Below are 12,271 nucleotides of genomic sequence, written 5' to 3' on the forward strand. Positions count from 1 at the left end.
AGTTGACTTGGTACAAAGCCTCGTCATTCTACTGTGCACATGGGACACATGTTTAAACCACAGAGTGAGTGGCAGGGTGTCTGGGCAGTGAAGTCTCACCACTGGACTGGCGCGGGCTGAACTGGCCCTGCTCGAGGCTCTGGAGCTGGAACTGCGATAACTAGTGTACTCTAAAGGCTGCGGAGAAAACACACCGTCATCAATGTGTACACACGGGAGTCAAACGCATGCAAGGACTGCACACACTTGGATACTATGGTGAGATACCACAAAGCACAACATAAGTCACTTATCCCGCCATGCATTCGGAACCCCATTTGAACATTCGCTTCATCATCATGTTTGCTGGTGGAGGGGTGGGCATTTATTCACCAACTAACAGCCTCACCTCACAAGCAGAGAGGCCCGCCTCCGTGTGGAGTTCTGACTCCTGATTGGTTAAGTGTTAGAGCCCCCGACATTGATACCTCTTTTACAGCAAAATGAGCTGATTTTCGGAGGATAACTTTTCATTTGTCTTTGAGTTGTCGTGAAAGTTGAATGTACCATTTACAACCAACGTGCACCATGCATGGCGGGACCGTAGGGAGCACTGTCACAGTGGTAACACTTTCATATCTCTCCCTTCAATGCTTCTTCAAACTAAGGCTGAACCATTTTGAATAAATATCTAATTGCGATTATTTTGACGGGAACTGCGATTGTGATATTTGCGACATCCGAGGAAATGGTGACTTTTTTTTTTTTTTTTTTACTAATTTTCATTCAAAAAACATATTTATGTCTGATATTTGCGCAAATCTGTAAAAAAACAACCATGTAATCTTGAATTTGTAGAGTAAGATGTGTATAGACCAAGGGTGAATTCCAATTCCTTGCTTAATCCTCAATCTTAACCCTCAATCTCAGAAATGCGCTCCCTCTAGTGCAAGTGCTGTCCCGATGTCCCGAAAAATTAAGTTGAGGGCCAAGTTTAAGGGCTGTATCGCCCTCAATATTGAGAGTTTCCAAGACCACCCTTGGGAGCAAGGGCTACCCAGAATGCATTGCGTGTTTTCACATGAGAAAAATGGCGTCGAAAGCAGCGAAGCGAGTGCGATACAAATTAAGTATTTTCTTTGTTAATAGAGGTATAAAAATTATGAAAACCATTGTATTATCTTAGTTTAGGCCCATATTATGGATTACTGACCTCATTTTTGCGTAACATTTATTTTACGATCGTTTGTCAATAGCCGGCGGGTGCGCACACGCGATCGTTCGCTATCGTTAACCCTTCAATAAGTCGTGGTGTGTGGTAACTGTCAGCTGAATATGTCCGTGGTTGTGGTATTTGTATGAGTATCATCTTATAACTAACTGACAACCTAATAACTTGACTGAAATAAAATAATTAATAAATAACCGTGACGTAAATGTGTTCTTCTTCTTTTTTGGAGTTGCAGCTTTTGCGTTATTCTGCCCCCTACAGTCTGAAGACGTATCTGCATTTAAGGGGTGTCCCATTTCTAAGTGACAAAATAACCCTCAACACTTGGTTTTGAGGGCCAGTTAAGATTAAGGGTTGAGTTTGAGGGTTAAGATAGGAATTGGAATTGGCCCCAAGACAATAATGAAACTAAAATTATATTTTGACACACATTTTGGCTTCAACAAATATCAAGCCTAATGCGATTTGAAAATTGCAGAAGGGAGTATTGCGATTTCGATATAGATTAATTGTTCAGCCCCACTTCAAACCTCACTAGCAAATGAGCAAAAATGATTTTAGATCACTGCTTGTATGGTGCACATCATGATGCCACACCAGACAAGATATAGAATGGAGGAGACTCCACCGCTTCACTGTAAAACTCACCTTGTACATGGCATAACTACCATTTTCACTTGCTTGTTTACATTACAGCCATTCAAAGCCAGTGCTGATAAATACTTGCAGGTACTGGTGGTTTATTTTGTGACCAGTGGTGAATCTTTAAAGGCAGATGTCACTGAGCAAACACTGTGATCAGTGGCAGTTGTTAAAAAAATATGAACCTTTGACATGCATTATATTTAAAGGGTTTTTACCGACAGCAGCTTTAATATAGTTCCCGTTTGGCAGTTAAATTTCATAATCACAATCGAGGGAAGGTTCCTCTTGGTCAAGTGAGAACCAGACAAAAACGTTCTCAGACTACAATGTTAGACACACACCCATTCAACTAGTTCACACACAAACACACTGAACACTGCGAGCTGCATTTCCAACTAAACCTTACATGGGAGCTGGAGCCAGTGAGTCGCCGTGATCCACTGCACAGACTGTCTTCATAGTTCTGCACATGACATCACACACAGCGCCATCAACATATGATGCCATTTCTCTGACGTTCCAATTCTATTACATGCTTTTCTTCTCAATGGTGAAAAAAAAAAAAAAAACACATTCAGTGCCTGGTTCACTCTAAACTGACATTTACTGGTGAGCTGAGCTGTGCAGTAAACATGCAGTGATGAGGCTCTCAGCATTAACATAACCATCAAATCCTTGGTTTGAAAAAAAACAAACATTTTATGTGCTCATAAACACACCGATGTGACAGAGGAATTATACATGTCACTTCACACTGAGTGGAAGTTACTAAGCTAGAAATGAATAGAACCAACCCTATTATACAGCTGCTGGCTGATCTGACTGAGTGACCTGTAGAACTGCACAACAGGATAAAATGAGACGACGTGAGAAATGCGACAGTGGGTGAATGAATAGAGAAAGGAATTAACGGATATTTCAAGATCTTATTAAGTGTGGTTGTATAATGTAGTGACTCAGTCAGCGCTGACTGAGCTGTTGACACCCCTTGCACCCAGAACCTGCAACAGACAGGTGCTCAGTAAAAGCATGGCTGCCAGCTGGAACACCAGGATAAACGGATTTCAGCCACAAAACAAAAGGTTCACCAGACAGAAGCTATACTCCCCTTTCTTGCATTATACACTTTTCTTTTGTAATCTTAAATTGCTCCTAATAAGTGTATGGCACTCTAAAACGTAAGATAAACCCACTATTTAATTCTCATATGTCTGTATGTATTTATGATAAAAGTATGACCAATTAAAATGTTCGGACCGAATAAAATAATTTGCAGAGCTTCCCGTCCGTCTTCTGTCACGCGCCTCGCCGATCGCCGTCACAGCTCGTGAGTCGCGCACATCTCTGACAGAGCAGTGTTGCCAACATGGCGACTTTGCCGCTAAATCTGCTGACTTTTTGTGGTGTTTGGAGACACTGAGGTGCAGTTACTGAGCTCGACAAGCGGCGTGTGTTGCCGGGATCACCTCCAAAAGCAAAGTAACCTCCGTCAGAGCAGAGAGGAGAACCTGAGCACTCTGTGTCCAGGCTGATAATGAATCACACATAGCCGCTGCCGTTACGCCATGGAGGGTGGGACACAGAATCATAGCTAGTGTTCACTTCTATTGGGTGGGCTTTTTTGTGAAGTGGATACAATCCATTTACTATCCTGTCTCTGCATGTCACCTCAACATGGGGCACACTGCAGTAAGCTGTACATAAGAAAGTGTGTGTTCATGTGGCATTTGTCCATATACAGACCTGGTAACCATTGAAAGTGGAACCGTGGTTTCTGGAGGTGGACAGACCATTGAGATTGTACAAGTCAGAGGAAGCAAAAGAGGTCTGAAATGAGGAGAGGGAGGCAAGAGTGATGAGCACAGAGAAGCAGGGGAATAGGAACAGGAGAATGGTAACGTTCAAAACATCCATTTCACAAAGTCACCTAGCTCTTCACGCAAAAATGTGTTACTTGCAACTGTTAGCAGGTTTTCAGTCATCAGTGAGAAGAAATGCAGTGCGAGTGAAATACAGCATGTGGACTAAATAACAAACACACAAAAGTGCACACAAATTAAACACAATTTTAACCCACAGACAAGCTTCTGTGAGTCTTCAACACAAGTGTCTTCGAACTGACTCAAGTCAACTAACAGAAAGTTTTGACGACACCAAACGTAGTAGCACATACGTATATATTTTTTTGTATAACACAGGACACAATGGGTTAGAAACCACTACATGCCACAATGAAAAACACCATTCACAAGTTTAGCACACCACAGGCCATCGTGTTAAGAGAAAACGTGGACAGGTTGCAGTGCAGTGCAGTGCAGTGCAGTACCACCCACCGGCTGCAGGTCTAATCTGGAGGCACGAGGCGCTCGGCTGTCATCGGTCAGTAAGGAGCTCTGAGAGTATGAGGAGCACAGGTAACAACATCAAATCCACAGCACCCAGCTTATTTGATATTTCTTGGTTTGTTTGACATAAAAGCAAACGTGACTAGTGTTTACAAGCTACAAGTGCTTTTCTAAATGAGGAGGCTCAGTTCATTTTAATATTTATATATGGAAAAAGTCACTGCCATTATCAATGCTTAACCACAGATGTTCAGTTTTCCACATTCAAACCTTATTTGTAGCATTTTAATAATTTTTTAATAAATTCAGTTTTGTGCAAATCCAGAGCAGTTAAATGCAAAAATTGTAATTGGGAACATTTTTCTGTTTCTATATGGCTAGGAGCTATAATCAATCAAACCATGCCAGGTAATTAGAAAAGAAATATACACAGTGGTTTTTGGGGCCGTCATAAAAGGTGCCAAATGCAAAACTGAATGCCAGCACGAAAGACCAAAATAAGTGTGGTCATTATCTCTTATGAAATCAGACTACGAAAACAGACAAGTAACATTACGTATTCTAATGGAACTTTTGACATTTTAACTAGAATAGAATCAAATATAATAGGAAAGGACTTTTTTTTATGACCTGTAAAGGTCATTAGGTCATTTTTTTAACTGCAGCCTTATGCTATTGTTGCTGCGACGTCCAAAATGTCGAAAGTTAACATAAAAAAAAAAAAAAAAAAAAAAAAGTAATAAAATTGTATGGGTAATGGGGGCGGGACTAGATAAGCTTTGCTTCTCCCACTGTCCCTTTCGGTCATGTGTATGAATGTAAATGCTGATGTATGCAGATGTTGATTACTTGTCACGTAAGAGGGAGCACATTACTCCCATTTTGGCCTCCCTTCACTGGCTGCCTGTGCATTTTAGAGTCCATTTTAAGATTCTTTTATTTGTTTTTAAATCTTTAAATGGTCTTGCCCCGCCTTACCTCTCTGAGCTTCTCCATCCTTACACTCCTGCTCGGTGCCTCAGGTCAGCTGACCAGCTGCTCCTGGAGGTACCGAGGTCTAAACGGAAGCTCAGAGGGGAAAGAGCTTTCTCCATTGCCGGTCCCAAACTTTGGAACGCCCTCCCGCTTCATATTAGACAGGCCCCCTCACTGTCCATTTTTAAAACTCATCTTAAAACACATTTTTATTCTTCTGCGTTCAACTCAGCATGAGACTCTGCTCTTGTTTTAGTGTTTTATTGTTTAAACATTTTATTGTTTTATAGTTTTATTGTTTTTTTTTTATTATTTAAACATTGTTACTGTTTTATAGTTTTATTGTTTTTATTTTGTCTCCTATGTTTTATGTGCCATGTTTTATTTATTGTACCGTTAAGCACTTTGTACCAGCTTTAGCTGCCTAAAGCGCTCTATAAATAAAGTTGAGTTGAGTTGAGTCATGCCCGAAATAAACGATTCATTCATTCATCCATTCATTCATTCATTCATTCAAGGTCATCCTGAACTGAAATTTGGAAAATCAAGTCATGAATAGGACAAGGGGAGTTCTTTTCCCATGAACACAGTAAACAAATCAATTTAATTGCAGCTACGACTGGGATATAATATAATATATAGCATGATATCATTTTCTTTAATGACAACATAGCAGAGGTTCAATCTATATCAATAGGTCTATGCACAGTACAAAATAATATTAGATCTTGAGTTATAACAATGACTTTTTAAGTTTTACCTCAGTTTTGCAAAAGGTTTATCTGTTTAACTCTGTTAAACATTTTTTTTTTTTTTAAATCAAGATTATGTTTTTGGCCATATCGTACAGCGCCAGCAACGGTCAAACCAGCTATAGAAACACAAAAACTGATTTGTGTCAACAGATCCTTATTAGACAGACATGAAACCTAAAAACTAGCTATGACCAATGAAGATAAGGCAGTTTAGTGTTATAGTTCAGAAAGCATCACAGACCGTTAGGTCCAGCCTGGACGAGCGAGACGCTCTGCTTTCATCACTGAGTCTGGAGCTCTAACAGCAGGAGAGACACAGGAGAGTCATGGGTGACGTCATGCAGCATGGGTTTTACTTTACCGCTCTCTAATTAGAAAGAATCGTGCAATCAACACATCATCATCATTCCTACAGCTGTGCACGCAGCTACTAACCCTGCTGGATATGACATCATCATCATAGCCGTTCCTCTGTGAATAAAGAACAGTGGTGAGAAACACTAAGGCCATTTAATGTGGAGGCCATTTGTGCAGTTTGAGCTTTTACATACATCTCTGTCTTTGTGCTTATGCTTCTTCTTTTTCTTTGACTTCTTATGAGCGGAACCCTTAGAGTGAATACAGAGAAGAGAGCGATAAGGGGTAAAAATGTGCTAATGCACATCAAGCTTTTCTCACTCCAAAAACGGGGCTGGACAATAAGCATCGACATCACACAAGTGAAATGGTCACATTACAGGGACATGCAATGTTACGCAACGTGTCATGCTACAACCTTTTCTAATTCAACATTCAAAAACAGATGTACAATTCAACAAAATAAGTCCTTCCAATCATTAAGGTTCCATTTAAGCCAATACAGACATCTTTCTTTGTTACATGAGTGACAAAGTGGCAAACTGCATGTGCAATGATCCACATATCATTTTCACTTTCACGACAAAAGCAGCTCAAAACAAGCATTTTTCAAATGGAAAGTAGTGTGTTTGATTCTGGGCTCTACTAGTCTACATACCAATGTGTCCTTGGGCAATTGGACACTTAACCCTACATGATGGCTGTGATGGTATGAAAGCTGTGTGAAATTGCGCTGCACTCATTGATAAGCTGTATGAATGAATGGGCGAATGGCAAAAAGTGTATTGCAAAACACCTTTGAGTGGACAAACATCAAGGCTAGAAATGTGCTATATAAATACAGACCATTTATAGACAACCACAACTTACAAACAAACAGAACAGGAGGAAAAAACACAAAAAATAAACATTTGGTGGAAAATTAGGGCTGGGCGATATGACCCAAAAATAAAATCCACAATTTATATATTAAAAAATCGTACTATGTGTAAATGCATGTCGTTTTACACAGTGTTTCAGTGTCAGTTAAACTATTTTAAATACGTCCTCCATGACCGTAGCACAGACTCCTGTGTCTGTGTCACAGTCTCTGGACTAAAAATATAATAAGAGACAGCGTCCGTCGCGGACCAGACTACTGCGTTAAATATTGAGATTTTAGACATTTCCCTGGTAATTGTCGGAGATAAACCCACGTTTTTCGGGACCGTTAGATATTTTTAAATGATCTACAGTTCGGCACTGTTCGGCTCGATCCTTGTGTCGGAGGTCTCCGGAGCAAAGACTGAGTCTCATCAGTGTTGCTGTCCCTACTTGTGCTACTGCCTTTAGTTGAAATGGGCCTTAAACAAACTTTTAACAAACTAAACAAACCCAAACCAGTTCCAAATCGCTGAAGATACTAGTAATTTATTGGTAAGAACATTCTCACACTCGTTTGCAGTAGCAATGTTGTCTCCATGTGTGCATCCGTGTGCATGTCCGGAGGGGAAACAAGTAGGGGGGGGTTCTTGGGAGCACGGAAGCTCCTGAGGGCAAAAGGTGCAACGTAGTAAGAGAAGAAAATAATGTTTTTATTTTTAAAATCGTCCGGAACGATTAAAATCGATATATATTGCCCAGGCCTATGGAAAATCAAAACATTTTAAATAACATTTTGTCACTCATTTTAATTCTTTAATGTGATTGTGAAGCTTCTTTAGAAAAAGCTTTAAAAACAAGAGAAACAAAGCAGAAAACATATTAATAAAGAAAACCTAGGCAACATGCACTGCATCCACATGCACAACAGACTCATCACAGTTCACACAGCCACTGGTAAAGAAGTTCACTCAAGGTCATTTAAATGCTTTAAACGAGACACAACAAGCTGATTTGTCTAATAAACTGAGTGAGACAAATAATTTAACCACATTCATGTGGCATAGAGAACACGTAACATTTAACGACATAACATACCCTAAAATAGTACTGACTGTATTTTGTTTGGAGCAGGAAAGCTAGAACACAGTTTCCTTAGTCAGCGTAAAATTTAATCTAACGGACCCCGAGGTCAGCAGCAGTCTAATCAGGTTCATCTACATTCATAGACCCTTTTTTAACATAGTTATAACAATTTAATACTGCAGTAGCGAATCGCTAGCATCTTTTAGCCTTTCAATTGTATGTAGTAAAAATACATTTTGGGATCATAGCTCTCTGTCCTGAGACAGACACACTGGTTTGTTCCAGAACAGATGATTCTTGGCAATCGCTCCACCTCTGAAACGCATTTATTGGCAAGTTTCTATGCAATAGAGGACGTTTTTGCTAAGGTTAGAACAGTGGTCTGTCCACCGAGTGAACTTGCATGCAGAATAGTTGCTGTGAGAAGCCGACAGGAACGCCCACTCTCCGTCTAAACTGCCCTCTGATTGGTTAAAACCAATGGTGACGAGACAGATTTACGCCACACACACACATACACACACCGTAACAGATGGGTTAAAACAGGGGTGTCAAACTCAAATACAGAGTGGGCCAAAATTTTAAACTGATCAAAGCCGCGGGCCAAGGTTGAACAAATTAACCTTTTAATAGGGACCCAAACAAGTTTTGCATTGAATATTGAACAAGCAAGGCTTATATAACTTTATAGTGACATGCAAAATCGAGTTTCAAATAATAATAATAATAAAAAAATATCAATGGCATATCAAAAAAAATGTAAATAAAAATTGAATGCACCTTAAATACAGGATAAGCGGTAGATAATGGATGGATAAAAATTGAATGCCTCTTTTCTATTTGCAGCCTTCTGAGGTAAATATCAAAATAAACTTTTTCCACAGGCTAATAATACATTTGAAAATAAAATAACAATAATGAATGAATCAAACATTCAAGCCTTGAAGTAGCAAGAGAAAGTGCATGAATAAAATGTTAATTATTGCTCAGTTTGCTACACTGATTTGCTTTAACACTGAATATGGAACAAGCAATGCTTATATAACTTAATAGTGCAAAATCAACTTTCAAAAAACAAACGAAAAAACATCAATGGCATATTAAATCAAATTTAAATAAAAAATGGAATGTCTCTTTTCTATTTGCAGCCTTCTGAGGTAAATATCAACATTAACTTTTTCCACAAGCTAATAAATTTGAAAATAAAATAACAATGAATACAAAACAACAGCAGAGCATTATGGGATTTGTAGTATTAGCGGTGAATGCGGCGTTGCCGCTGTATAATACCGGCGGGCCAGCTCTAATGCTAATTTGATATTGCCTCAAGGGCCAAATGAAATTACACGGCGGGCCAGAGTTTGACACCCATGAGTTAAAACCTGTTAAATCACAAATGATTTATTCACAACAATCCTTAAAGCAGAGGGGTTAAAAACGAATTCACAGAACATCAGCTCTTACCCCTCCACCATAAGCACCGGCTGCATCGAGATCCGACTGTGCAAAAACACAACAGCACCATCACAAACACTTGCCGCTCACACCGACAGTGGGGCAGACGCGCAGCCTCCACACAAGTCGAGGTGTAAAAGGCGGAGGTCTACTCTTTGAAAATCAAAGGGCGATGAATCGTATTCATGCCGAGGGAAAACGAAAGAGAGTTTTGGAATTTTCATTGCATGCGCTGTTCGAGTGATACTGACCCTGACACTTCCCCGGCTTCCCACTGACATCCGCTCATCGTCGTCTGAGACCTGTGTGAGAGAGCACATTGTAAAGGATGGTTAGGGCTTTGAAACCGGTCCGTCAACAATAACAGTGAATTATAACAATTATTGATTAATTTTGTGTCCTTTGCGTTGCTGCCATATAATACTTAATCGGGAGATTCAGTAATAATACAGTTTTAAGGCCACATTATACTTCTCCGACTGCGTAATACGTTATCCGACTGCGTCACCACGGAGACACCTCGAGCCTTTATACTTCTGCGTCGTGGTGACGGACACGCGCTGCAATTTCCCACCCGATCAGTAGGGGTCGCTGCGCAAGGTTGTTGTGCTTCTGGCTACAGTGAGCAATGGTGTCCGAGAGAGAAAGACTGTTGTTGTTGAAACAGTGGCCGTTTGTCACTTTTCTGTGTGACGGAACGCAGTTTTAAGATAATTTGAGGCGAGAAATTGGACATTTAGAGTCTAAACATGTGCTGTGTGTGTTAAGATATGACGTATTTATAGTTTGGCAGCGGCGTTATCGGCGGGGATCAGCTCGGCGTCTGTTGACGCTCGGTGCTCACTGTGAGCCGGCACAAATCAGCTTCGCTCGGGCCTGTCCTGAGGACCAATCGCAGCTCTTGCCGTCTCCGTTGTCCCTTGACGGAGTGACGGACACTTAAAAAATATTTTGTGCAGTCGGAGATGACGCAGAGGCTCTTCGACAGAGTCTCTGTGTAACCTATGCAGAGCACTTTACGCAGAAGTATAAATTGGGCTTTAGTGTCTTTTGGGATAGTCAAAGATTACCTTGTAGATACCACAATAAACATTCCAAACTATTGTATTTAAAAGAGCAAGAACAACACCTAGGAGAGCAGTGGTCACAAGTCGAAGCGGCATTCATTTTCCCATTTCTGAAGACGGCTCTTTGCCAATACAAAAAAAAGGTTGTTTAAAGGTGAAATTGCAACAATTAGAAAGATACATTTGCAATTGTTGCTTTAATGTAAAAAAAACAGTAATGATTTAAACACATATCTGAATTAACATTTCCTTTAATGCTCTGAAATACCTACATTCTCAAATAAACCATTAGTGTTGTATTATTTGTTATATATATATGTATATATATATTTTGTTTAATGTTGGAAAGTGTGGTATCATTAAACAGTTTTTTTTTATTTTTCAAATGAAAAAGAAACAACAACAATAATAACGATTTCTAAAAATTGGCAGCAGCCATAAAAACCAGTCTGGTCAACTTCTTGTTCTACAACTGAATTAATCGATTAGGGCAGTTAATTAGTTAATTTAGGACAGTTTGTTTGTTTGTTTGTTTATATAAACAGCAAATTCAAACAAGAACAACTAATTTGATGAAATAATGACAGAGAACATGTGATTATGGTCTGTTGCTTCTACTTTAATTTTCTCTTCTGCGACAGTGAGTTACAGCAACTACTTCAGAACTCACAATAAACTGTATTTCCTTAGAATTTATGTTTTAGATAAACACACTGCTGGATCTCACAAAGGGTTATTACTTGCTCCCTTGTTTTCTTTTCCCCCAAAGAGACATTAAGCAGATTATAAGACAGAAAGACATGAGGAGATGGAAACAGAGGGAAGGCTACAAACCATGTGCGTCTGTGAAGAGCGTGAGTATCTCTCACTGTCCTCCTGGATGAGGGCGTGGAGATGGATAAAGGTGAAGAAAAGAGGGGGACGTAGAGTGTAAAGGAGGAGAAAGATGTCAAAGATCAATGAGACAGACGGATGAAGAAGATAACTGAAAGTCCACTCCAGTCCTGTGACATTCTGTGCCAAACCAATGTAAAACCTCTAAAAATCTGTTTGTTAAAAAAAAAAAAAAAAATTTGGTTCATGCCAGTCAAACGAGGTGTGAACTTAAAGATTAGAGTATATTTGTGCGATATGTTCCACTGGCACCAAACTCATTATCAACTGGTGACATATACATGTGTGTAGGCCTGTCGCGATATTCAATAAATCAATTAATCGCACGATAATTAAAATTAGCTTGATCATTTTTCTGGCCGCGGTAAATGCCATTTGCATGCTTTTTTGTTTTCCCCGTCTCTCTCTTTCTCTCCGGTCCCAAAGTGTGTGAAATTTGATGTAGTATGCATGCCAGGTGGCTAGGTGGCGCTGTGAAGCACTGCCATACAACAACACCAGGAGCGCGCGCATGCGCTGATTTGCTTGTTTGTTAATTTATTGTGTTCTAGTGTTAAATATTCTTTAAAAAATAAAAGTTTATTTCTCTTTGAAAAGGTGAACCTGCATTATTATACCATT

At 39.7% G+C, this 12,271-nt stretch overlaps 1 protein-coding gene across 2 annotated transcripts in view; it reads right to left on the minus strand.

The window, feature by feature from the left end:
- lrrfip1a (leucine rich repeat (in FLII) interacting protein 1a) overlaps window positions 1–12,271 on the minus strand; it is a 56,687-nt gene that overhangs the window by 18,177 nt on the left and 26,239 nt on the right. For both annotated transcript variants that reach the window (XM_083889280.1, XM_083889279.1), the window contains exons 5-14: window positions 11,591–11,632; window positions 9,941–9,991; window positions 9,699–9,734; window positions 6,482–6,538; window positions 6,366–6,401; window positions 6,172–6,228; window positions 4,189–4,248; window positions 3,599–3,682; window positions 2,262–2,318; window positions 100–177 (exon numbers count right to left, since the gene is read on the minus strand). In XM_083889280.1, the coding sequence (XP_083745406.1) occupies window positions 100–177; window positions 2,262–2,318; window positions 3,599–3,682; window positions 4,189–4,248; window positions 6,172–6,228; window positions 6,366–6,401; window positions 6,482–6,538; window positions 9,699–9,734; window positions 9,941–9,991; window positions 11,591–11,632 (558 nt within the window). The remainder of the gene's footprint in view (window positions 1–99; window positions 178–2,261; window positions 2,319–3,598; window positions 3,683–4,188; window positions 4,249–6,171; window positions 6,229–6,365; window positions 6,402–6,481; window positions 6,539–9,698; window positions 9,735–9,940; window positions 9,992–11,590; window positions 11,633–12,271) is intronic.

This window comes from Microchirus variegatus (assembly GCF_963457635.1).
Source record: "Microchirus variegatus genome assembly, chromosome: 5".
In the NCBI taxonomy this organism is placed as follows: Eukaryota; Metazoa; Chordata; class Actinopteri; order Pleuronectiformes; family Soleidae; genus Microchirus; species Microchirus variegatus.